At 44.4% G+C, this 27551-nt stretch overlaps 1 protein-coding gene across 1 annotated transcript in view; it reads left to right on the forward strand.

Annotated features, from left to right (window-relative positions):
* Positions 1-14877, forward strand: part of NMI (N-myc and STAT interactor) — a 32349-nt gene extending 17472 nt beyond the window's left edge. The window contains exons 6-9 of the mRNA XM_044303315.1: positions 1431-1537; positions 12743-12929; positions 13164-13270; positions 14449-14877. Of these exons, the coding sequence (XP_044159250.1) occupies positions 1431-1537; positions 12743-12929; positions 13164-13270; positions 14449-14637 (590 nt within the window). The 3' untranslated portion in view covers positions 14638-14877. The remainder of the gene's footprint in view (positions 1-1430; positions 1538-12742; positions 12930-13163; positions 13271-14448) is intronic.
* Positions 14878-27551: the final 12674 nt, after the last annotated feature.

Raw genomic sequence — 27551 nt, forward strand, 5'->3', positions numbered from 1 at the left:
AGCAATTGTAACATTGTATACACTGCTGCTCCTGAGGAAGGGGTGTTTAATAGACCCCGAAACGCGTTGAGCTCACCTATTGCCTGCTTTTTGAATAAAGGAAGTTACAAGAAGATCTCAGTGTGGACCTGCTGCTTCATCCTATCATTCTACTTGCGATCCAGGCGAGGGGGTAATATCCAGTAGGTGTCTTGAGCTTTATCCTATTGGATTCCTCCCTGGTGAAGTAAGTTTGAATATATTGTGGAGTTTATTGCTATTTGAAGCAATTTCACGGAGGAATCATTATCAGACCCTCCATCTAGGGTGTGTATCCTACACCTTTGTGTCTGTTCATGTATTTTTTTGTATACATTTGTATACATCTATATCTGTATAGTTGTTCTCTATTTTATCTATTATTAGCGAGCTCCATTTACAGTATAACAGCTTCCATCAGCTACTACTATACATTTAGGGGTGCGTGGCGCCGGACACCTTCTTTTCCGGTGGTTATGGTTGTATATATTTTTTCCTGCTCTCTATTCTACTAATTGTGATAGTGCCTATACTTCACACCAACCTACACTGGCAGCCTGCTATATCCCTCTCTTCCACGTCCTTCTGCTTAATCTTTCATAGCATACAATATATAAAAAAACTTTTTTCCTCCAATTTCCGTCCGACCTCTGGCGCCCTTATGTGCCCTTCATTCATGATCCTCTTATAGATAAATTTCTAGAGGGGGTAATCTGTTTGATTGTCACACTCTAATTTTCCTTTTTTTCTCATCTGTACTATTCAGACAACATGGTTCCCAGCAGCGGCCTGGGAGTCCAAGATGCATCCAGACATCCTCCCCATGCTGTTCCTAAACCGTTTCAGTGGTGTTTCCATTTAATGCTCGGGTTCTCCCATTGACTTACATTGTGTTCGGGTGCTTGACCAACACAACTTGTCATGCATTTAAAAAGCCACCTTTCAGCAGGATCAACCCATTGAATCAGGTGTACTGCCTGGTAGGGTTGACCATGGTGATTAAAATGATACCTGTCTTGTAAAAATCAATTTTGGCTTTCCCAATATTTTTTTTTTTTTAAATTCTTAATACAAATTAAAGCTTTAGTGTAGCCAGCGGTGGGGCCAGCCCTGGAAAACTGAGGTGCACTGAGAGGCTAGGCCCCCCTCAGTGCACTGATGTCTTCAATTGTATGAAGCATTAAAGTATTTTTTTTTTCTCTGGAATGCCATAACCAATATTCACAAGACAGGTATCCTTTTAATCAGTAGGATGAACCCTACCAAGCAACATGCTGGTTTAATAGGGTTGACCCTGCTGTCAGGTGCTCTTTAAGACCAATGTAAAATAGCAGAGCTATCCATATCATCCATACATTTTAATGAAGAGTACCTTCCATTCATCGTTTTTCCCAAAATGTTTTTTTTTACAGTGGCCCAAGGTATTATCAGGAATGGAAGACATAATGTTGACTTGAACAATGTATATGAAGAAGTCAGAGCATGTAAAGTGCAACCTGGAAGAGTCATGACATTTGAGGTATAAAAAAAAAATTGTCTGGTTTAGAAAACAATTTTTTTAATTCTGAGAGAGAGTTTATTTTTTTCTGGGACTCCTATATTGATGGCCGATCCTCTTCAAACTGCTGATCAGCATGGGGGCTGGGAGTCAGACCCCCACCAATCAGATATTGATGACCTATCCTGAGGATAGGTCATAGGTATATGAATCCCGGAAAACCCCTTTAATTGAGGGCAGTTCCTCGTTTATGACCCTCATCAATTAGCCAGAAAAGAGAGTGGCGGCTTTACTGTGGCGGACCTGGAATCCTACTGATTTCAGGGGAAACTATGGAATCCTTCACCTCCCCTGCGGAGGCGCTGCTGGTAGACAGGACACTTGCTGATTGCCTCCAGCACGTATTACACCTCAACGTAGGAGGCCCAGCAGCATAACAACCTACTGTATTTTCTGGGAACCCTTCTAAGGCCCCTTTCACACGGACAAGATTTCCGCACGGGTGCAATGCATGAGGTGAACGCATTGCACCCGCACTGAATCCGGACCCATTCATTTCTATGGGGCTGTGCACATGAGCGGTGATTTTCACGCATGCTCTATTTTGTGCGTAAATGTGGCTGCGTGAAAATCGCAAGCAAGTGCGGATGCGGTGCGATTTTCACGCACGGTTGCTAGGAGACTATCGGGATGGGGACCCGATCATTATTATTTTCCTTTATAACATGGTTATAAGGGAAAATAATAGCATTCTTAATACAGAATGCATAGTACAATATGGCTGGAGGGGTTAAAAAAAATAATTTAACTCACCTTAATCCACTTGATCGCGCAGCCGGCTTCTCTTCTGTCTTCATCTTTGCTGTGCGCAGGAAAAGGACCTGTGGTGACGTCACTGCGCTCATCACCTGGTCCGTCACATGATCCATTACCATGGTAAAAAGATCATGTGATGAGCGCAGTGACGTCATCAAATGTCCTTTTCCTGTACACAGCAAAGATGAAGACAGAAGAGAAGCCGGGCTATGCGAACAAGTGGATTAAGGTGAGTTAAATAATAATATTTTTTTATTGTACTATGCAGTCTGTATTCAGAATGCTATTATTTTCCCTTAAAACCATGTTATAAGGGAAAATAATACAATCTACACAACACCGATCCCAAACCTGAACTTCTGTGAAGAAGTCCGGGGTTTGTGTTTGGGTACCAAACATGCCGATTTTTCTCACGCGCTTGCAAAACGCATTACAATGTTTTGCACTCACGCGGAAAAATCTCGCATTTTTCCCAACGCACCCGCATCTTATCCGGGCCAAAAACATGACGCGGATGGCTTTTTCAGAATTTTGCGGTCCGGTTTCCATTGTGTTTCCGTTCCGTTTTTCCGTATGCCATGTACAGTATACAGTAATTACATAGAAAAAATTGGGCTGGGCATAACATTTTCAATCGAAGGTTCTGCAAAAACGGAACGGATATGGAAGACATACGGAATACATTCCGTATGTGTTCCTTTTTTTTGCGGACCCATTGACTTGTATAGAGCCACGGAACATGATTTGCGGGCAATAATAGGACATGTTCTATCTTTCAACGGGACTGAAATGGGGAAGCGGAATGCATACAGAGTATATTCCGTCTTTTTTTGCGGAACCATTGAAATGAATGGCTCCGTATACGGAACGCAAAAAACGGCCCACAAACGTGGGAAAAAAAAACGGTTGTGTGAAAGAGGCCTAAGAAGAAGGGATTGTCCAATTACTAGTATTATGGAGGTGTTAGGCCTCTTTCACACAAGCGAGTTTTCCGCGCGGGTGCAATGCATGACGTGAACGCACAGCACCTGCACTGAATCCTGACCCATTCATTTCAATGGGTCTGTGTACATGAGCATTTTTTTTCTCGCATCAGTTCTGCGTTGCATGAAAAACGCAGCATGTTCTATATTCTGCGTTTTTCACGCAGCCCTGGCCCCTATAGAAGTGAACGGGGCTTCAGTGAAAAACACGTTGCATCCGGAAGCAAGTGCAGATGCAATGCGGTTTTCAGTTTTGCGATCGAAGGCAAAACTGAATGACTTTGCCTGCGAAATCGTGCAGTTATCACTGAACACATCTGCAACGCATCCGTAGCTAATCAGGACACGCTCGTCTGCAAGGGGCCTTATACAGAGAAACCATCATGACCTAGTCATCTGCTGTCTGTGGTTTTATAACCTTTCTCAACAGCAACATTGTTGTATGTTTGGATACATTAGATACATAGATATTATATAGATAGATAGATATGGGATAGATGGATAAATAGATAGATAGATAAATAGTGAGATGGGATAGATGGATATGGGATCGATAGATAGATAGAGAGATGGGATAGAGAGATATGGGATAGATAGATAGATAGATAGATTTGGGATAGATGGATATGGGATCGATAGATATGGGATGGATAGATAGATAGAGAGATGGGATAGAGAGATATGGGATAGATAGATAGATAGATAGATAGATAGATATGGGATAGATGGATATGGGATCGATAGATATGGGATGGATAGGTATAAGGACCCGCTATGACATCCTTTATAATCAGCAGCTGAACGCATCAGCCTTTGGATGTAAAGTAAATGATCCAGACTTCACCCAGAGTTTGAGAAACATCGACATTCAAATCCTTCTAGAAACATGGACATGTTTCCCCATCGGACCAGTGAAATAGGGAAACAGTCATATCTGGATCAGAAAAGACCGCTCCATCCTCACCTCCAAGTCTGACATCTACCTCTGCCTATATACCACCACCTGAGTCCCCCTACTACAACCCAGAATGCTTTGAGATCCTGCAAAGGGAAGCCGCCCACTATCAAACCCTGGGCAAAGTCCTTATCATGGGAGACCTCAATGCCAGAACAGGCAGGGAAAAAGACTACCTGACCACAGATGGAAACATCTATATATACTGTATTAAATACAGGCCAACAGCGACAGCTCAGTACATACAGAGAGGAACAGTTACGACAGCACGATAAATAAAAGTGGCAAAAAACTGTTGAGTGTTTGCCGAAGCCTCAACAGTCGCACCAAGGGAGACTTTCTAGGAAGGACTACATTAAACTCCCATGTGGGTAGCAGCGTAGTGAACTACACCATCACAGACATGGACGCCGCAAATATTGGGGCCTTCATAGTCAGCCCACAAACGCACTTGTCTGATCACAACCAAACATCCCTATATATTAAGTCCACAAAAAAACCACCAGGACAAATACCTCAGCAGGCAGGGCTCTTCACACTACCTCCATCCTATAAGTGGTCCAAGACATTGGCTCAAAAATATAAAGAGGTGCACAATAAACCAGAAATACAAGGGATGCTCTACTACTTCAACAACAAGGTGTTTGAGATAAACCCAGAAGGAGTCAATCAAGCTGTAAGAGATCTTAATAATATATTTTACACTATGGCAGAAATGGCTGCCCTAAAAAAGTATAGCCACCTGAATCAAAAAGAAGATAACCCTAACACTTGGTTTGACGAGGAGTGCAGAGCTGTACGGAAAACCTTAAGATCGGTCTAAAACAAAAAGCATAGAGATCTCAACAACACCAACCTACGGGAAGTCTACAACGCAAAGGCAATACAAAACCCTCCTCAGAAGGAAAATGCAAGAATATGCCTCAACCTAACTTACACAGCTTCAAGATGCCCTCCAAGATAAATCCTTCTGGGAACTATGGAACCACATGGGCACAAATTAGAAGAAAAACAACCTCCATATTCAGAACGGCAACATCTGGCTCCAGTATTTCAGAGACCTCTACAGAGACATCCCAAAAGAATAACGTAACCCAGACCAAGAACAAATGAGGTCAAAACTGAAGAGCATGGAAGAGATACTTAAAGATTTCCAAAGACCGCTAGACTCACCCATAACACTGCAGGAGATATCCGAGAGAATATCAACCATAAGAGGTAAGAAAGCTAGCGGCACAGATGGCATTCCACCTGAAATGATTAAGTACAGCCCACCAGCAATACAGGCAGCCACATCAAAACTGTACAACATTGTGCTAAGCGCTGGCTACTTCCCCAAAGCTTGGAACCATGGTGTCATAACCCCAATACACAAGAGCGGGGACAGGTATGACCCGGCCAACTACCGAGGGATATGTGTCAGCAGCAATCTGGGGAACTATTTAACAGTATCCTGAACCAGAGAATCCTCAGCTTTCTCACCCAGCACAATGTATTCAGTAAACGCCAAGCAGGGTTCATGCCAGACCACCGCACCACAGACCACGTCTACACCCTGCACCGCCTCATCCAGAGCCATGTCCACAACACAAAGCAGGGAAAGATATATGCTTGTTTTGTGGACTTAAAAAAGGCCTTTGACTCGGTGTGGCACCCAGGATTGCTCCTGAAGCTATTGGAGAGCGAATAGGAGGAAACACATACGACATAATCAAAAGATCCTACACCGAGAACCGATGCAGCGTGAAGGTAAATGGGAAAAGAACAGCTTATTTCCAGCAGAGCCGAGGAGTCAGACAGGGCTGCAGCCTCAGTCCAACTCTCTTTAACATTTACATCAACGAGCTGGCAGTGGCTCTGGAGTCCTCCTCAACACCAGGTCTCATCCTCCATGACACTGAGGTGAAATTTCTCCTGTATGCAGATGACCTTCTCCTACTATCACCAACTGAGAAAGGTCTCCAAGACCAGCTAGTCATTCTGGAGAAATTCAGCACCACATGGGCCCTTCCCTTCAATTTAAAAAAGACCAACACTATGGTGTTCCAGAGAAGGAAAACAAAGTCAGCCAGGTCCCCTACCTTCACGCTACACAACCGCCCTCTTACAGCCACCAACAGGTACACCTACCTGGAACTGATAATTGACCAAACTGGCAGCTTCAAATCAGACATTGAGGAGCTGAAAGACAAAGCATGCATGACCTTCTACAACATCACAAGATGACTGTACCACCTCAAAGCACCAGTGAGGGACTGGCTTAAAATCTTTGACTCCATCATTGCACCAATCCTCCTGTATGGCAGTGAAGTCTGGGGCCCTCACACGTACCCCGACTGGTCAAGATGGGATTCCAGCCCAACAGAAATATAGGGTGATCCAGCGCCATTCCCGACAGGCAGCCACATCATGATAATAGACCGCTGAGGAAGGCCTTCACGGGCCGAAACATCCGGTCGCTATATCTTATGAATGTGAACACTGTAAATTCCCTATGACAGAACTGGATCATGAACTTTATGTGATGTAATACAATTAAATAATTAACTGCAGATAGAAAGAGACTGTGTGCCGCAATTTTCTACTATTTAACTGCGACTTATAAGTCTTTTCTGGCACCAGCAACGTCGCATCTAGTGGAATAAAATATGCACATTATTTTTGGAAGTGCCATGGAGTTTCTTTCTTTATATTTGGTTGGTGGATCGCATCTACAGCCGCTGGCACTCCTACTTTTCTGTCTTCATTGCGGTGCTGCCTAGTGTTATATTTTTCATAGATAGATATGGAATATATATAAAGATAGATAATATGGGATAGATATTGGATAGATAGATAGATAGATACAGTAGATATGAGATGGATAGATATGAGATAGATATGGGATGGATAGATAGATAGATATGGAATAGATGGATAGACAGATAGACAGACATAATAGATAGATATGGGATAGATCAGGGATGCTCAACCTGCGGCCCTCCAGCTGTTTTAAAACTACAACTCCCACCATGCCCTTCTGTAGGCTGATAGCTGTAGGCAGCCCGGGAATGCTGGGAGTCCTTTTGCAACAGTTGAAGGGCCGCAGGTTGGGCATCCCTGGGATAGATTGAGAAAAATATGACACTGGGCATCACTGCAGACTAGGTAGAAAAATGGAGTGCCAGCGGCTGTAGAAGTGATCCACCAACCAGATACAGTTGCAAGAAAAAGTATGTGAACCCTTTGGAATGATATGGATTTCTGCATAAATTGGTCATAAAATATGATCTGATCTTCATCTAAGTCACAACAATAGACAATCACCGTCTGCTTAACCTAATAACACACAAAGAATTGAATGTTACCATGTTTTTATTAAACACACCATGTAAACATTCACAGTGCAGGTGGAAAAGTATGTGAACCCTTGGATTAATAACTGGTTGAACTTCCTTTGGCAGCAATAACTTCAACCAAACGTTTCCTGTAGTTGCAGATCAGACGTGCACAACGGTCAGGAGTAATTCTTGACCATTCCTCTGTTTCAGTTCAGCAATATTCTTGGGATGTCTGGTGTGAATCGCTTTCTTGAGGTCCTGCCACAGCATCTCAACCAGGTTGAGGTCAGGACTCTGACTGGGCCGCTCCAGAAGGCGGATTTTCTTCTGTTTAAGCCATTCTGTTGTTGATTTACTTCTATGCTTTGGGTCGTTGTCCTGTTGCAGCACCCATCTTCTGTTGAGCTTTAGCTGGTGGACAGATGGCCTTAAGTTCTCCTGCAAAATGTCTTGATAAACTTGGGAATTAATTTTTCCTTTGATGATAGCAATCCGTCCAGGCCCTGATGCAGCAAAGCAGCCCCAAACCATGATGCCCCCACCACCATACCTCACAGTTGGGATGAGGTTTTGAGGTTGGTGTGCTGTGCCTCTTTTTCTCCACACATAGTGTTGTGTGTTTCTTCCAAACAACTCAACTTTGGTTTCATCTGTCCATGGAATATTTTGCCAGTACTGCTGTGGAACATCCAGGTGCTCTTGTGCAAACTGTAAACGTGCAGCAATGTTTTTTTTGGACAGCAGTGGCTTCCTCTGTGGTATCCTCCCATAAAATCCATTCTTGTTTAGTGTTTTACGTATCGTAGATTCTCTAACAGGGATGTCAGCATATGCCAGAGACTTTTGTAAGTCTTTAGCTGACACTCTAGGATTCTTCTTCACCTCATTGAGCAGTCTGCGCTGCTCTCCTAGGGAGAGTAGCAGCAGTGCTGAACTTTCTCCATTTATAGACCATTTGTCTTACCATGGACTGATGAACAGCAAGGCCTTTGGAGATACTTTTATAACCCTTTCCAGCTTTATGCAAGTCCAACAATTCTTATTCGTAGGTCTTCTGAGAGCTCTTTTGTGTGAGGCATCATTCACATCAGGCAATGCTTCTTGTAAAAAGCAAACCCAGAACTGGTGTGTGTTTTTTATAGGGCAGCTGTAACCAACACCTCCAATCTCATCTCATTGATTGGACTCCAGTTGGCCGACACCTCACTCCAATTAGCTCTTGGAGATGTCATTAGTCTAGGGGTTCACATACTTTCTCCACCTGCACTGTGAATGTTTACATGGTGTGTTCATCAAAAACATGATAACATTTAACTCTTTGTGTGTTATTAGTTAAGCCGACTGTGATTGTCTATTGTTGTGACTTAGATGAAGATCAGATCACATTTTATGACCAATTTGTGCAGAAATCCATATCATTCCAAAGGGTTCACATACTTTTTCTTGCAACTGTATGTAAAAAAAAAAGAAAATTCCACGGTACTTCCAACAAAAACATGCATATTTTATTTCACCAGATGCAATGTTTTGGTCCCTCAATGGAACCTTTTTTAAGCAGTGACAATAATGGTGCATAGTACATGTATAAATACCTCCCACGTGGTAATAATTAAACTGATTAACATATAAAGTGCAATAGTGCTCAAAATATTACATCAAAATTTAAATATGTAAAAAACAATCACTAGTAATGCAACTATATAGTGAATTAATCCATAGAATTCAGTCAATGTGTTAAAAATATCAAAAAAATACAAAAGTGAATAATGACTCAGAATTTATAAAATCTAGACACTTGTGACCTCCCATATGTGCTAAATAAAAACATAATTAATGAATAGGGGGAGGGAGGACTATACCTGACCAGCATGGAGTCCTGCATATGACTTGGGGTCTCTGTACCGAGATTGCGCATGTTAGGAAGTAACCGCGTCCCAGGAGAGTGATCACGTGATCAAAAAAGGTCACATGGAGACGCTGTAGACAATCACAGCTAGGTAACTCATTGTATGTGGAGAGAGCGATCACGGGACACATTTAGATCACGCAATCCCAATCTCCAGGGGAACAATATAAACATTATATGTTGGAAACTAACTATCTCCTGTCTAGCATTAAGTGACTCTATCACGGTGTCAGGAGAAGCCCGATCGAGCGCACAAGTGGGCAGACAGACCCCACTATCCATGGGCGTCTGATCACCGTAGCGCCATAGGGTTATCACTGCACCAAAGAGGGGGAACAACTAGAGGAAAACTTGTATGAGGTGTTATAATATAGCATAGTGTGTTAAGATGACATGTGCAGTTGTTTCGGTCCTCTCAATGGAACCTTTTTGAAGCAGTAACAATAATGGTGCATAGTACATGTTGTAGGAAGGCGCAAGGGTCCGTTATTGACGGAAGGTATGTGTCACCGAGATTCCTGGCCTCGGTGAGGTAAGAGTCGGTAATTTTATGTGTCAGCGGCAGCTAGTGCTGGATGACATGGTTTTGCTATTTAGTATGGCTGTAAAGCTGATCCGGGCCGGCTCTTACTGGGAGCAGCCAAAGTGCAGGGTGGGTGGCTGCTCCCCACGTTCCAGGCCGGGTCTTGGTTTGGGCTATAAAACACAGGCAGCACTGTCAGGTGGTAGGAATTTACTTCTCTCTGACATTGAAGTTCTGTCAGTCTCTGTATTGGGACCTGGGAGTTTGGGCCTGGGTAAAGGCCGGCTACCTTCTTGGCGTGAGAGCAGGTGGTTTCTGCTATGTCCAAGGACTTCTGCATTGCTGCATGGTGTGAACAAGCACCAGACTCAAGGTGACTGTTTTCCTTGAAACTGACTTTTTGTTTTGCTTATCCTTATGTGTGAATAAACACCGAATTGTTTAAGTTAAAGGGATTCTGTCATCAGAAATGAGCCCTATAAGCTAAATATATGGCGATGTCCCTTGTAAAACACTGAATCCTAAAGTGAGTTTATCTAATGCCCCTGTGGCTCTATATTCATAAAAAAGCGATTTATATCACCTGTCAATCACTTCAAAATGTGTCCAAGGGGATGTCTCGTGGTGAAAGGTGCCCGGCTGCATCCATCTCGTTTAAGTGCCCAACGCCGCCTTCTGAGCCCTCCCTTTTATGCGATCCGCCTACCTCACGTCATCACTGCTTCTCTAACCACCGCTCGCTTCATCAAGATCCCGCGTGTGCGCACTAGGTATATCCTGATTCGGCCGTGCAGACTACTGGCAGCGGCCTCGTATAGCGAAGTGCGCATGCGCTGGCCGGCACACTTCGCTCGAACCTCCACTGACTGCCCTATTACAACCCATCCCAGCCATCCAACCTAGTGCGGACGCGCGGGATCTTGATGAAGCGAGCGGTGGTTAGAGAAGCAGTGAGGTAGGCGGATCGCATGAAAGGGAGGGCTCAGAAGGTGGCGTTGGGCACCTAAACGAGATGGATGCAGCCGGGCACCTTTCACCACGAGACGTCCCCTTGGACACATTTTGAATGATTGACAGGTGATATAAATTGCTTTTTTATGAATATAGAGCCACAGGGGCATTAGATAAACTCACTTTAGGATTTTGTGTTTTGCAAGGGACATCGCCATATGTTTAGCTTATAGGGCTCATTTCTGATGACAGAATCCCTTTAAAGACGTTGTCGTTGCCTTTATACTGCGTCCGCAAGCCTGTCTATCAGAGCAAAGCCCCACAATTGGTGGAGGATGCGTGCAAACAGCCTGAAGGCCGAAATTTTTTTGTTTTCCCCGGCACAAGTGCATGTCTTATATTAAGCCGGCAAGGTTACGACCCGTGTCCCCTGACAAAATGGAGGCAGTCGTGAAGGCCCTCGTGGAGGCTAACTTACAGTGCGAGAAGTGCCCCAGGCCTCTACTGCGTTCTCGCCCTTCGAACTGCTATACGGCAGACACCCTCGCGGTTTGTTGGACGTGGACAAAGAGGAGTGGGAACAACAACCCACTCCACATAAAAGTGTCATTGAGTACATTACCCAGATGCAAGATCGGATGGAGACAGTGTTGCCTCTTGTTAGGGAGCATATGGAGGCAGCTCAGCAAGCCCAGAGTAGGATCTATAATCGGCTGGCTCTTTACCCCGGGTGATCGGGTTTTGGTTCTGGTACCGACTGTAGACCGTAAGTTCCTAGCTAGGTGGCAGGGGCCCTACGAGGTACTTGAAAAAATTGGAGAGGTATATTACAAGGTGCACCAGCCAGGGAGGCGAAAGCCAAAGCAGGTTTACCATGTGAATCTGCTCAAACCATGGCGAGATAGGGAAACCTGTACGGAAGACAGCCCACGGCCAGGGTTCTTGAGGGAAGCGGTTTCGGTCCCTCTGTCTGTAGCAAGGGAAGCGGCTGCCACAGTGAAAATTGCTGACAGCCTATCCTCTAAACAATTTTCGGGAAGCCAGGGAGTTCGTTAGTCGGAACACGGATGTATTCTTCCTGACATGCACGATCTCGGTACAGAGACGCCAAAAACATATGCAGGACTCCATGCTGGTCAGGTATAGACCTCCCTCCCCCTATCCATTAATTATGTTTTTAATTCAGCACATATTGGAAGTCACAAGTGTCTAGATTTTATTAATTATAAGTCATTATTCACTTTTGTATTTTTGGGATATTTTTTAACACATTTACTATGAATTTTATGGATGAATTCACTATATAGTTGTATTACCAGTGATTGTTTTTTATATATTTAAATTTTCATGTAATATTTGGAGCATTATTGCACTTTATATGTTAATCAGTTTCATTATTACCACGTGGGAGGTATTTATACATGTACTATGCACCATTATTGTCACTGCTTGAAAAAGGTTCCATTGAGAGGACCGAAATGTTGCATCTGGTGAAATAAACTACGCACGGTTTTGTTGGAAGTGCCGTGGAATTTTCTTTTTTTATATAGATAGATAGATATGGGATAGATAGATAGATAATAGATAGATTTCATAGTGTTGAGAAAATCTAAGCCAAACGAATTGACTTTGATCCAAATTACAGGAAAAAATTTGATCTGCCGCAAAGCCGAATTTCCTTCGCTCTTCTTGTCAATGAATCTATTTTTCCTAAATTCATCACAAATCGAATTTCTTTTCTTGTCTGACTTCCTTACTTTTCTATTACATAGGTCAACATGACCATCTCTAACACAAAAGTGAATGTTGGTAATCTCCCTATGAACCTCCCTGAGGAGACCCTGAAGGATAAACTGGAGCTCACCTTCTACAAATCTAACAAAGGAGGTAGCGAAATAACGGCGGTGGACTCCGACAGGAGCAAGAATACTGCCTGCATTACTTACAAGGAGAACGGAGGTGTGTATTTGGTCTGGGTGTGAAAGTACTTCATGTTAGCGGAATATGAACATTTCAGTGTCTAGAAGTATGAAGCGGCTCTCTCCGCCCTCTCCCAGCAGGAAGTCCCAGCACAGTCTGGTTACATCAGTTGTGTGTATACATGCATTGTTTTTATTTTAGTCGTTGGCATGCGGCAGTAACCTGGTGGTGTGGGCGCCTTTCTTTCATTGTCTGTATATTTTTTTTCAACAGTGGCTCAGCGTGTCTTGAAGACCCCTCAGCATCTGGTAAAAGTCCATGGGTCCATGTATGAAATTATGATATCACCATTAATAGAAATACAGCTGAAAAAACTACAGGTAAGATTCTGACATTGTGCAGTACTGTACATGAGGTTTTAAAAAAGAATTCACTGATTCTCCATTTCTGGGCTGAAAATGCTTCCGTGTGGGTCTCAGCTTGATGATCTTTTTATAATTTACATGAATTCTGCTCTGTTGTCATGGAAATTACAATGCTCTATACAATGCTCTATACAATGACTTCATGGTGAGCTTGTGTGTGGTACAGTATTGAGTAATGGGGGAACAGGGCTTATACTTATATTCAGCAGCCAATCAGAAGAAGCAGATCTGCAGTGTAAAGCATGGGGGAACTACACAGGTACTTTTTGCAGTGGAGGGTCATCAATGATGTCAAAGTCAGTGTTTAATGCTGTTCACATCTGCAGCATTTTAAACAGGAGCCACAATGTAGTGCGGTCTTGTGTAAAACACTGTCAGGTTCTGACAAACCCCATATAATAGGGCCAATTTGATGGGAAGATTCATAATGGATATGACAGATCAGTTTTGCAAGAGATCCTAATGAATCCTTTTAACATAAAAGAGCAGCACAGGATATGCTGTTCAAAAGCAATTGAAACTGGACAGAACGGAAGTGTGAACAGAGCCTTAGGCTATTTCTTATAGGACATGAAAATCTATATATAACAAAGCTAGAACCAGCCCTGTACCTCACGTGGATCTCCACATTTATTGCTCTGCTAGATTTAGATCAAGCTGACAGCTGAAGGGGAGTGTCTTTTCTACTCAAGCTCAGGGGGCGTGTCTCAGCTCTCCCTATCACAGCTCAGGGGGCGTGTCTCAGCTCTCCCTATCACAGCTCAGGAGGCGTGTCTCAGCTCTCCCTATCACAGCTCAGGGGGCGTGTCTCAGCTCTCCCTATCACAGCTCAGGAGGCGTGTCTCAGCTCTCCCTATCACAGCTCAGGAGGCGTGTCTCAGCTCTCCCTATCACAGCTCAGGAGGCAGTTGAAGGATGAAACCGAGCATGTGCGGCCTTCTCAGTGAGCAGGACAAATAAATAAGAAAAAACTAACAGCAGGTGGCGCTATACACATTTTATTAGATAACTCTCTGGCTATGCTAAATTTTTAATTACTTACAATTACAAAAAAATTTAGATCCAGGCGCTGGTTTGAAAACTGTAAAATATTTTTTTGTGGTACAACCCCTTTAATTGTCTTTTAATTTCAGATATTTTCTGGTATTTGCCAAAGAACAGTGCTGCTGGAGGAGATTAGGAATCAGGCCGAGACTGAAGAGGACATTAAGGATCTTGTAGAGATCCATTTTCAGAAACCAAGTAATGGCGGCGGCGAAGTGGAAAACATAGCATTTTCCCCGAAGAAGCAATTTGTATACTTTGAGGAAGATAAGGCTTAAAATTGGAAGCAGCAAGACAAGAGTTAAGGGTTAAAGGAAAACGCTACGGAAAAACTGAGGCAGCGTGTTATACTTAGTGCTGGGCCTGAGCATGACAGGCATTCAAGAACACTTTAGGTCCATTCACACGCCCACAACTGTTTTGCGGTCCACAAATTGTGTATCCGCAAAACACGTACATCGGCCATGTGCGTTCTGCATTTTGCGGACCGCACATGGCCGCCACTATGATAGAAATGTATATTCTTGTCCGTGGCTGCGGACAAGAATAGGATATGCTCTATTTTTTTGCGGGGCCGCGGAACCGAAGTGAGAATGCGGATTCAAAATGAATGGGTCCACACCCATTCCGCAAAATTGCCGAACGGATGCGGACCCAGTATCCGGACGTGTAAATGCTGCATGATAAACTGTCCATTTTTAACGGACATTTTTTTCACTGATGCCTTTCTGAGAAATGGATGTTAAAAATGGACAAAATAGAACATGTTCTATATTTTGACGTATGTTTTTCACTGACCGCCAAAAAAAACTGCCATGTGAATAACCCCATAGACTACTATTGGTCTTAAAATGGACCTGTGACATGTCCGTTTTTCACTGTAGTGTGCATGTAGCCCAAAGAGAGAATTCTTGTGTCATGCTCCGCCCCCGTGCCCTGCACTAAGCATAACACAGTGTATCAGTTTTGCCAGGTTTGCTCGGAGTGTTCCTTTATCACCCACAAGGTCTCTTGATTTAATACTATTATAAGTAAAATAAGTTTCCTTAAATCATTTAAAATATAAGAAGTAAAGGGGCCGTTCACACAGCAGGTTTTACTGTGGAATTTTGGTGCGGACTGCTGCACCAAAATTTTGCCGAAATCCCGCCGGCAGCAGCTCCCTTTCTCCCTCCCATTCATTTCAATGGTAGGCAGCGCTGAGGCAGCTGAAAGTCTCACCGAGAACGCACATGCAGTGCAGGGAGGCAGAAACCACGTGGCCGCCGTCGACATTTCAGCGTGGGTGAATATACCTTTAAGGGATTTTGAAAATCCACCTACAAAATTTTGTGCACAAATCCACGCATGTGTTTTTTTTTCTCATCTCGTTATTTTACTTTTGTGCAGTTTTTGATGCTTTGATGCCGGTCAGAAAACACACACCAAAAAAAAAAAAAAGAAATGCTGTCACGTACAGAGCCTTTTGGAGCTGATTTTGAGACTGCCTGCACTTGTGGTCCGCTGCTAATGGCAATCCCCAGCAAAAACGCATACAATGGAGGATGCCCGCAGCAGACCACAAGTACCCCAATAGACATCCTACACAGGATAGCAAATGTGTGGATGTGATAAACAAAATAACAATAACATATACAAAGACAGGTACACTCTGTGGTCTTACTAAACCTTCATACTGATGTACAATTGAGAGATTAACCAACATATCCTACTGTGTCTGAGCCCGAGCACCGCGCCAAGGTTTCTCAAGTAGCTCGGGACCTAACGCTACCCGTGCTGTATGGGCAATACGGGCCTATATCAGCCTATACCTGGTATTGCCCCTATGGCACAGGTAGGTTTAGTGTTAGGTCCCGAGCTACTTGAGAAACCTTGACGCGGTGCTCTGGCTTAGGCATGTCCTCTACAGTAGGATATGTTGGTTAATCTCTCAATGTTACATCAATATGAGGGTTTAGTAAGACCGCAGAGTGCACCTGTCTTTGTAAAAATCAATTCACTACCACGAAGCATGAGGAAATTCGCTCAACCCCAATAATAAAATATATAATAATTATAAATGTTATTGCAATGCAGAGATTTCATTTCTGCAGATATAGTTGTTGATGTCAAACTACACAATCTGTTACAAGCATTAACAGGAAATTGAAGAATAAACTCAACTGTCTGCACACATTATAACAACCCAAAACTTGGCTTGGGTTGGCCAAAATGATATTGTGTATCATAATGGCCACTAGAGGGCGCTAGAGCCTAACATTTGTAGAACTGCTCCTATCCTGTGGACATCTACAATGCATCTTCTAAGGCCTCTTTCACACTTGCGTTGTCCGGATCCGGCGTTTACTCCACTTGCCGGAATTACACGCCGGATCCGGAAAAACACAAGTGTACTGAAAGCATTTGAAGACGGATCCGTCTTCAAAATGCTTTCAGTGTTACTATGGCACCCAGGACGCTATTAAAGTCCTGGTTGCCATAGTAGTAGTGGGGAGCGGCATACTTGCCATCCGTGCGGCTCCCGGGGCGCTCCAGAATGACGTCAGAGCGCCCCAGGCGCATGGATGACGTGTACATGCGATCACGTGATCCATGCGCTTGGGGCGCCCTGACGTCACTCTGGAGCGCCCCGGGAGCCGCACGGACGGTAAGTATACTGCTCCCCGCTCCCCACTACACTTTACCATGGCTGCCAGGACTTTAGCGTCCCGGCAGCCATGGTAACCTTGGAGAAACGACGTTTAGCTTAAGGCCGGATCTGGATCAATGCCTTTCAATGGGCATTCATTCCGGATCCGGCCTTGCGGCAAGTGTTCCAGATTTTTGGCCGGAGCAAAAAGCGCAGCATGCTGCGCTATTTGCTGCGGCCAAAAAACGTTCCGTTCCGGAACTGAAGACGTCCTGATGCATCCTGAACGGATTTCACTCCATTCAGAATGCATGGGGATAAAACTGATCAGTATTCTTCCGGCATAGAGCCCCGACGACGGAACTCTATGCCGGAAGACTATAACGCAGGTGTGAAAGAGACCTTAATTGCCTTATGCACATATTAAGGATCTGTTTTTTTCAGAAGGGCCTATAGTTTAATAGATTTTTATAATTATTTACTGTATGTTTTTTTTTTTGATGGGACATAAAAGAACATAGACCAGTATAGTGGGTATACATACCATAGATCCACCAAGGATGTGGGGGGGGGGGGGGAGCGGATGCAAAGAGGATAGGAGTGGTGGTAGTACCCACAGTCCAAGGTTGCAGTCTCCCGTACAGTGGTTAGAGGGCGCACCTTTTATTTTCTTGGGGCGCTCCCTGGAGTTGAGGCACCTGGCTGGTAGTAGCTGGAGTACCTTTGGTGTTGGGTGTTTGGGTGCAAATGGTTGAGTCAGTAACGAGGCCAGTCAGTTGCAAAAAATAAAGTCCCTCTTTACTGAAGTGTAAAATAGGAGTAGTAGTTTTATCCAGCAGTAACGAGGCAAATTTCTACAGCAAATAACATTGCAATCCTTTCCAAACTGGTCACCAGCAATGGTGGCGGTTGTGGTAGTCCTTCTCTCTGTCTATTCCTCTTTCTTGGCCGAACCTGGGCATGCAGTGAGGGTCTCAGTGGATACTTCTGCAATTCCGGGGCTGAGGAGTGCAGATCTAATATATGGCTGTCCAAACCGTCTCAAAGGGTGGAAGTGTGCACTGCCAATGTTCTCTGTCACAGCAACAAAGTCCCTCTGCCATGCACGTGCACAATACTTTGCTGACTGACTCTAATGCATGGCCTTGTAGGTTCTAGATCTAATAACTTCCCTTTTCTCTGGAGCGCTTGGTTCGTGAAGGTGCTTTCTTGGCTGCAGAAGTCGGAAATGGTGGGTCTCTGAACTCAGGCCTAGCTCCGAAGAGCCTGCACATGTAGGTCTTCACTGTAGCTTAGTTAGGCTCTCCTCCACACTAATGCCTCGTTCACATTTCCGTTTTTTTAACTGAGGTGTACTGTCAGCATTTTCCACGGAGAGCACACGTACCACGTCTGTTTAAATTTCAGTATTTTTTTTACTGGTCAGTAAACATGCACTACTTTGATCTGTGATGCGGACCAAGTACGTCCATTGAAGTCTATGGATCCGTGAAAATCATAACACAGATGGCATCCGTTTTTCACTGAAGACTAATAGGAGATTCTTTGGAAATTAATTTTCAGCGGAACAACGTCCGTGAATTACAGATGACGCACGGATGGTAAAAATAGACATACGGACCAACCACGGACATCTTCACAGATGAAACGCGTACGATTTTTTTCACGGACATGACGCTGACACGGAAATGTGAATGACACCTAAGTCATTATTTAAAATGAATTTTAAATGTTTTTAAAAATGCAGAAATTAATACTGAATTCATTGACCGAAGTCTTCTGCGACTTCGGCTGAAACGAATTTTGCAACGAATTCAGAGCCAATACATTTTAATGCTGCACAGAGACAAGTTTTTGAACAATTCGACTTTCGGATCAATGATCCGAAGCTCGATTCGCTCAACACTAATCATGAGCGTACTCCTCCTCAATGGGTTAATTGATCACATGACTTGTTGGGGGAACGCTCCCACGGCCTCACAGGCCTTGATATAATAGTCAGATTTTAGTTGAATATTATTTTTCTGACTTATCAACTGAAATAGCGGCTTCCAACATGTCAGGGGCATAAATAATGAAGTAGGACACCTGTCTCCGCGTCCTGTAGTAGATCTGCACAGAACTCGCTGCTGGGAGTGGAGGACGCTCACTGCTTCACAAGATCGCAGACGGCAGAAATGTTTATTCACGGAGATAAGAGAATAAAAGAGAAAATCACGTATCGCAGATAGAAAAACACTGGCTTTCTGGAAAGACACATTTATCAAACTGTAGTAACCAATCAGGTGCCTCCTTTCGTTTTCCAAAGAAGCTGTCCAAAATGAAAGGTGGAATCTGATTGGTTGCTATGGGCTACTAAGCCAGTTCTACCTTACACCAGTTTGATAAATGACTCCTATTATTTCTCCGCTCGCTTCAGTGGGTGGCTCTTCCCGCTGTGATGTCAGAACCATGCTGTGTGCTCTTGGCCAATCAGATGTCCTCCTTGCTTCTCCCACTCCCTACTCCTGCCCACGCGGTGTCACTCAGGCTACATGTAGAGATGGGCAAAGCGAGCTTTGGATACTACATCCGAAGTCGCTTTAATCAAAACTTCGGATTAATCTGTATCCGTATTTCAGCATTAAAATGTACGGGCTCCGATGAGCCGGTCAGGTATTCTGACTTTATGATGGAATAAAAAGTGATCAAAAAGTCATACACTCCTCAAAATGATATTGTCAAAAGCTACAGATCGTCCCTAAAAAAAGTAGCCCCCCCCCACATCTCTGTAGACATATCGATAAAAAAGTTATGGGAGTCAGAATATCACAATAAAAAGAAAAAAAAATATTTTCCAAAGTTTTAATTTTTTTCTTCAGTCTTAAAATGCAAGAAAAAAATGTATGTGGTATCACCGGATTTAAACTGACCTGTAGAATGAAGAGCACAAGTCAGTTTTACCGCATAGTGAACGCCGAAAACACCCTATAGCCCCCTACGTTTGGACCCACCCCATTTGGACTTTTTTCCCAGCTCTCACTACATCCTATGTCCTATTAAATGGTGGCATTAAAAAGTACCACTTGTCCTGCAAACACAAACCCTCATACGGCTATGTGAATGGAAAAATAAAAAAGTTATGGCTCTGGGAAGGCAGCGAATGAAAAGTGGAATTGCAAAAACTGAAAATAACCGTGTCGGGAGAGTTTTGCTATGTGGCCCTAGGATATCTGAGTATGCCGGGGAAATGAGTGAAGGCGCTGCAACGCTGCGACAGAGAAGACCATTTATGAAATTCATGGAAAAGTAACTTGTTTTTATTTCTTTCCAGAGATTGCCCCCCAGCTTCCCCAGACTCCCGAATGGTAAATTTGCACAGTATATGCAGGGAGCGGCCGTACTGATCACCCAGCTTTTCCCGAAAAAGTGAGGAGAGTGTACAGTAGATAGATTTCTTGACCTCTTGACTGAAGACACTAGTATAGTTTTTTCGTGTAGGTGGGAGCACTGGCATGGGGAGGGGTGCAGGCAGCAGACATCTTGGACCGGACTTCCTAGTGACAGTAAATATTGATAGAGGTCTGTTTACACGGCGCTTCCATCAGCTGCTTGGAAATGTCTCTCCATTATATTTTAATTCATTGACAAATACATACAAAATGTAGCACATAAAGCCCGTTCTTTGGCGCGCTGAGCGAGCAGATGGGGTAATTGAAGCCATTTATAAGCACTGGAACCATGACAATTCCTGGTATCAGCCTCCATCTGGACTGGGCCGCAGCACAAAGAGTGAACGCTGGCGACTGGTCAAGGAGCTTCTCCCGAGAACTTAGATGACAGCAGGACAATAGATCGGGCATGGACAAGGAACAATTCATTTGGGGCATGGGTCAGTGTGAAAGGCTTACTGTGATATCGAGAAGGTTCTAGGAGATTAGAAAACAAGATTTGCATTATAATTTTTTTTCCAAAAATGGTGCCTTTCTGGTCTCCAGGCTGTGTGGTGCTGCAGCTCCGTCCTATCGAAAGAGGACCTGTCACTTAAAGGAGCTTTCCAGGCTCCTGATATTGATGACCTATCCTCAGGATATATCATCGATATCCGTCTCTAAGGCCTCTTGCACACGAACGCGCCGTGTTTTGCGGTCCGCAAATTGCGGATCTGCGAAACACGGATGCCGCCCGTGTGTCTTTCCGAAATTTGCGGAACGGAACAGGCGGCCCATTATAGAAATGCCTATTCTTGTCCGCAAAACAGACAAGAATAGGACATGATCTAAAATGTTTGCGGGGCCACGGAATGGTGCAACGGATGCGGACAGCAAACGGAGTGCTGTCCGCATCTTTTGCGGCCCCATTGAAGTAAATGGGTCCGCACCCGAGCCGCCAAACCACGGTCGTGTGCAAGAGGCCTAAGTGTGGGGTGCATTGGAGGCAATTAATCCTTTCTACATGCAGTCAAGTATTGTGCCATAAACGAGCGTTACCTTACTGTCTGCATGCAGCACGATCCTGGTTCTCGGCCTTCTATGAAGGTCTGCGCTCTCTCTCTCTCTCTAGTGTTTTAGTTCAGTTGATCTCTGGAAGCTTTCAGTCTCAGGAATGAAGATTCCCTGGACCAGGCTTCTCTTTGGGCCTCATGTACACGGGCATTTCAATTTGCGGTCCCCAATGCACGGGCACTATCTGTGCGGCTGCCGCAACGGATCCAGACTCATTCAACCTGAATGGGTCCGTAATCCGTCTGCACCGCAAAAAATTGAATATGCTCTATCTTTTTTGTTGTGCGGAGGCACGGAGAGAAACCCCACTGAAGCACTCCATGTTTCTGTGGGGTTCTGTGCCCCTGTTCTGCACCATACCTTCCGGATTGCGGACCCATGAGTGAGCACACTGCTGGTACCCGCTGTTTGCAATATGGGCATGGCCGGGCAACGGCCGCGTGCATGAGGCCTCAGGCGTACTTCTCAGGAGCTCACACATGCTTCTCTTGTGACTAGAGGCTCCCTACTCTGCAGGTCCAACCCGTCTCCCGGCAATCAAAGTTGGACTGCCAGTGTTAACTATATGTTGCCCATACTGTACATAATCATGTGGAATTCACAGTCCATAAGTAAAAAGAGAATACTTTAGCATAAGACAATGCATAGACAATAAATCACAACATTTTACTCTTTAGCAGTGATCCACTGGGTCACTGCAAACATAGGAGTGGGGAACTACTGTGACTATCAAAAATTTCCTCCATTAGTTAATCCTCACACAGTAAGGATTTGCTTTTCAAGTGCTGTGTTTCCAAAATGAGATTGCACAGCTGCCTGACAACCAGCCGAGGTGACAACCATAAGCTCTTGTACAGACAGAGCAGATGTATGATGTGGTGGCAGTAATCCGTGCCCTTGGCAACAAGAAAACTAGGGCCTCCGCTCTACAGTAGACATTTTTAGATAGTTCACCTGGTCATTTGAGCACAAATGTCATACAGCCCACATAATACTACCATATAGTGCTCAAATATTCAGCCACTCTCCTGTTCATGGCGTGTGACTTAGGCCTCATGCACACGACCGTTGTGTGCATCCGCGGCCGTTGTTACGTTTTCAGTTTTTTTTCGCTGACCCATTAACTTTCAATGGGTCCGTGGAAAAATCGGAATATGCACCGTTTGGCATCCGCGTCCGTGATCCGTGTTTCCAGTCCGTGAAAAAAATATGACCTGTCCTATTTTTTTCACGGACAGCGGTTCACGGACCAATTCAAGTCAATAGGTCCGTGAAAAATCACGGATGCATACAAGATTGCCATCCGCGTCCGTGATCCGTGTCTGTTTTTTCCTATCATTTCAAAGGCAAACTTGACTTAGATTTTTTTTTTCATTTTTCATGTCCGTGGATCCTCCAAAAATCAAGGAAGACCCACGGAAGAAAAAACGGACACGGATCACGGAACAACGGAAATCGTTTTTGCGGACCGCAAAAAAAAACTTTCGTGTGCATGAGGCCTTATATTGCAGATTTCACATCAGTCCCATGCCGTACTAGAATTCTATTCCCATACAATACCACCATACTCTGAAAAATAACACTGAGGCCTCATGCACACGACCGTTGTGTGCATCCGTGGCCGTTGTGCTGTCTTCCGTTTTTTTTCGCGGACCCATTGACTTTCAATGGGTCCGTGGAAAAATCGGAAAATGCACCCTTTTGCAGCCGAGACCGTGATCCGTGTATCCTGTCCGTCAAAAAAATATGACCTGTCCTATTTTTTTGACGGACAACGGTTCACGGACCCATTCAAGTCAATGGGTCCGTGAAAGAACACGGATGCACACAAGATTGGCATCCGTGTCCGTGATCCGTGGCCGTAGGTTACTTTCATACAGACGGATCCGAAGATCCGTCTGCATAAAAGCTTTTTCAGAGCTGAGTTTTCACTGCGTGAAAACTCATATCCGACAGTATATTCTAACATGGAGGCGTTCCCATAGTGATGGGGACGCTTCAAGTTAAAATATACCATCGGATTGGAGAAAACTCCGATCCGATGGTATAAAAGGGACTCCTGACTTTACATTAAAAGTCAATGGGGACAGATCCGTTTGCAATTGCACCATATTGTGTCAACTTGCATTGTAATTCAGGACGGATCTGTTTGGCTCCGCACGGCCAGGCGGACACCAAAACGGTCATGTCCGTGGATCTTCCAAAAATCAAGGAAGACCCACGGACGAAAAAACGGTCACGGATCACGGACCTACGGACCCCGTTTTTGCGGACCGTGAAAAAATACTGTCGTGTGCATGAGGCTTGACTCAGGAGTTCCAAGTAAATGGAAGCCATAGACAGTTGGTAGTGTGGGTGTCTCTATCATATCTGTTATCTCACTTTATTAAAGTATATGGCCAGTTGTCCCCAGCACTCTCCATCAATGGCTCCCCACCAGGGGCGTAACTACCATAGCGGCAGACCATGCGACTGCAATGGGGCCCAGGGTAAGAGGGGGCCCAGCTGGGATTATCTCATTATCTCATCTTCTATTGGGGGTGAAAACTTGGTCAGGACTCTACCCTCTAAAGCAGGGATGCTCAACCTGCGGCCCTCCAGCTGTTGTAAAACTACAACTCCCATCATGCCTGGGAAGCCTACAGCAGTGCATGGTGGGAGTTGTAGTTTTACAACTGCTAGAGGGATGCAAGTTGATCACCCCTGCTCTAAAGGAACAACTTTTAGCAAATAAGGCAGTGAAAAAATGACCCAAGGGTCATGGAAAGGGGTTTAGGCGGAAACCCTTCTGTCCTGTGTGGGGGCCTAGTTTGATCCTTGCTATGGGGCCCATACTTCTCTATGTGCGCCACTGCTCCCCGCCATCCATCAGCCAGGAGAACCCAACCAGGATGTGCCCCAGAGAAAACTACTGCTACTTCTATCTGACCCCCTCATCACTGTGCCAGTCTTAGGAGCGAGGGCAGAGGACCCATCCACCATGAGTACCAGGATAACTGCTACTACCAGTACCACTACCTCTCCCATCTTCCTCTCTGCACTCCCTCAGGTTGCTGAAAGCATGCAAACTACATCCAGATGTTGACCTTGGTCAGATTCAAATCCTGGACCAAGCACTGAAAATGAAATGTTCTACTCATCGAGCCACCATTCGGCTGCTCTGTTGTTGGTTGACCTAGCGGCTTAAAGGGATTGTCTGACTTGTACAACCCAATTCTAAATATGCTATCAGGACATTTTGAGATAATGGAGTTCCTTTGTCAGTTAGCCAGGGTGAAAAGCACCTACAGGGATCTTTTCTGGAGGACCCACTATATCGGAGAACAGCTATTTGATGTATGTTCTGTGTAATGCCTGATTTCACCTCTGGGGGGTGACTGTCCCCCTTTAGATTACAGTTGATCGCTGGGGTCCTGGCAGTAGGACATCATCATGTGATCAGCTTATTTCTGAGAGACCCTTCTAACAAAACGGGAATGTCCAAACTACGCAACAGCTCTTCATGGTATTTTCTGGGTGCACAGCTTTAGATATTTCACCACTTTATTGACACCATGGGGCTAGACTACTTAAAGGGGTTTTAAGGACTAGTAATTGAATAGCCTATCTTTAGGATCAGTTATCAATGTCAGACTGGTGCGGATCTGACCCCAGACATCCCTGCCTATCAGCTGTTTTAAGAGGCTGTGTAGATCCAGTGAGCGATGTGGTCTCCGAGACCCGGGACATCATGTTCATAGGTTACCTAGACTAATTGCAGCGCAGTCCTATTCAAGTGAGTGGGCATGGGATGCAATACCAAGCACAGCCACTATACAATGTAGCACTCACTGGAGCACAATAGTCTCTTCAAGCAGCTAATCATAGTGGTGCCGTGTGTCGGACCTCCACCAATCAGATACTGATGGCTTATACTGAGGAAATGTCATCAATATTCTACTCCCGGGAAAACCGCTTTAAGTGATGTCAGTATGTAAAAAAATGAATCTGTCCACTAGGTGGCGATAAAGAAGCAATTAGAAATCTGCCAAAAGGAATACAAAATGTGTATTCTAAACGAAGAAGTGAACTGGATCCAGAATGACACATTCAGCTTCTTTCTCCTTGAGCTTTGACGGATTGCCTAATTATGCCAGAGCACAAATAACAAAACATCTATTTACCAGAATAGGTCTCCTTCTCCAAGTGGCAGAACATCAATACTACGCGTCCACTTGTCAAGTTCCTACTTACCTGACTTGCAGTATTCTGCAGTGTTTAAAAACTTGTTTTAGGAAAAGCCTCGGAGGCAGTGTCTCTAGATCAAGTGGATTGTAATTTGGTACCAAGAAATGGCATAGGAAAAGTTGGTGCCTCATTGGTGGAGGATGCGAAGTATGTAGGTCAATGTACGTAGGGCTCTGGGATACCAGTGAATGGAAAGTTAAAGGCTATGTACACCTTTGGTGGCAATTTTTTAAAAATTATTGCATTGTACTCATTTCGAGTTAAAAATCAATTTTTCAATTGGTCTTTATTAAAAATGATGAGCCATTTGCCCTGCACAGCTTTGAGTTTATCTACTAGCAGGATCTGTATTTTCTCTCTGCTCCGTCAGGCAGGGAGCTGCCGGCTCCTTATTCCTGATTTCTAACCTTATTAACAGTCATTAAAGCTCAGTTCTTATCTTACTGATAATAATGTGGCTTAAAGAGGCTCTGTCACCCGGATCAACGCTACCCTACCAGGCATATAGTCTGGTAGTATTGATGATCCCGACAAAACTATACCTTTATTTCTGCTGTCCATGGTCCGGTGGTGCAGAAAAATTAACTTAAAAAAATATGCAAATAAAGTAGTAGAGCACCAGGAGTCGGGTTTATGCGGTTCGAGCACCACTCCAGCAATGCCCCTGGTGCTCCATAATGACGCCCCTCTGCTGTAGTTCACGCCCCCTGCTTTTAGATTGACAGCGATCGACCCTTTGGTCTAGCGCTGAGATCTCACACCTGCCATGACGGCTCGTGCGCACTATGCATCTTCACAAGTTGGGAATCGCCGTTCTTTTTTGTAGTTATGCATACGGAGCTGTGTGATGGCTCATTTTTTGAAGGGTGAGGGTGATATCATTTTGAAGTGTGTGCGACTTTTTTATCACTTTTTATCAAATTTATTTGGAGATCTGAAGTGACAAAAAAAGGCGAATATGGCGGGTTTTTTTTTTCCATCACGCCACCCGCCGTATGGAATTAATATTGTTATATTTTAATAATACGGGCACTTTCGTACATGGCAATGCCCATTATGTGTGTTGTTTTTTATTGGTTAAGTATTTTTATCTTTATTTTGGGGAAAGGGCAGTGATTTGAACTTTTAGATTTTTTTTATAATACAGTGCTGCCACCTAGTGGCCTGTATTGATATATTCCACTAATAGCTGGCAAAGCCTACTTGAGGCCTTGAGCTACTAGTATAGAGTAACAGGTTCCCCGATCTCAGCTGGGGAACACTGTACGGGAGCGGTAACCTTATGGCTGATCGCATACATGTGCCGCACGTCAGAAACCCAACAGTCTGTCGAACTGTATGGATAGGTCAGGGTTAACAACCTTGACTCAGCCCCGTTAGAATGCTAGGAGATAGACCTGGGTCCACCCCTAGTCAGAGAAGAGAGAGTCTTGCTGTGTTACTGAGAGAACAGATGTCTGCATGCTTAAGGCTGTCAGAAGGACTATTGCCAGCGTACCCTTTCACACTTTGAGATGGTCTGGCCAGCCGTACCACCAGGAATGAGCCCTAACACCAGGATGTAAACCAAGGGAAGAAAGGTTGTGCCCTCCTCTCACTGCATGGCCCTAGGAGGGTAGCAGTATGGAGAATGCCACTGTGATCTGTGTGTACACTCATTTTTCCCAGAGCCACTACAACTCCCATCCTCCACCCCATAATGAGGTGAATATAATATGAGTCTGATATCCCCGTCCTACTGTATACAGAACTCTCTTTTCCATTAAAAGGGTCCGTTCTTTCATTCTTGGCTCTTGATGATGCAGCAAATACAAATATATTGAGCTTGAAATTTTAAGGATTATTTTTCTAT

This window comes from Bufo gargarizans, chromosome 8 (assembly GCF_014858855.1).
Source record: "Bufo gargarizans isolate SCDJY-AF-19 chromosome 8, ASM1485885v1, whole genome shotgun sequence".
NCBI classification, from domain to species: Eukaryota; Metazoa; Chordata; class Amphibia; order Anura; family Bufonidae; genus Bufo; species Bufo gargarizans.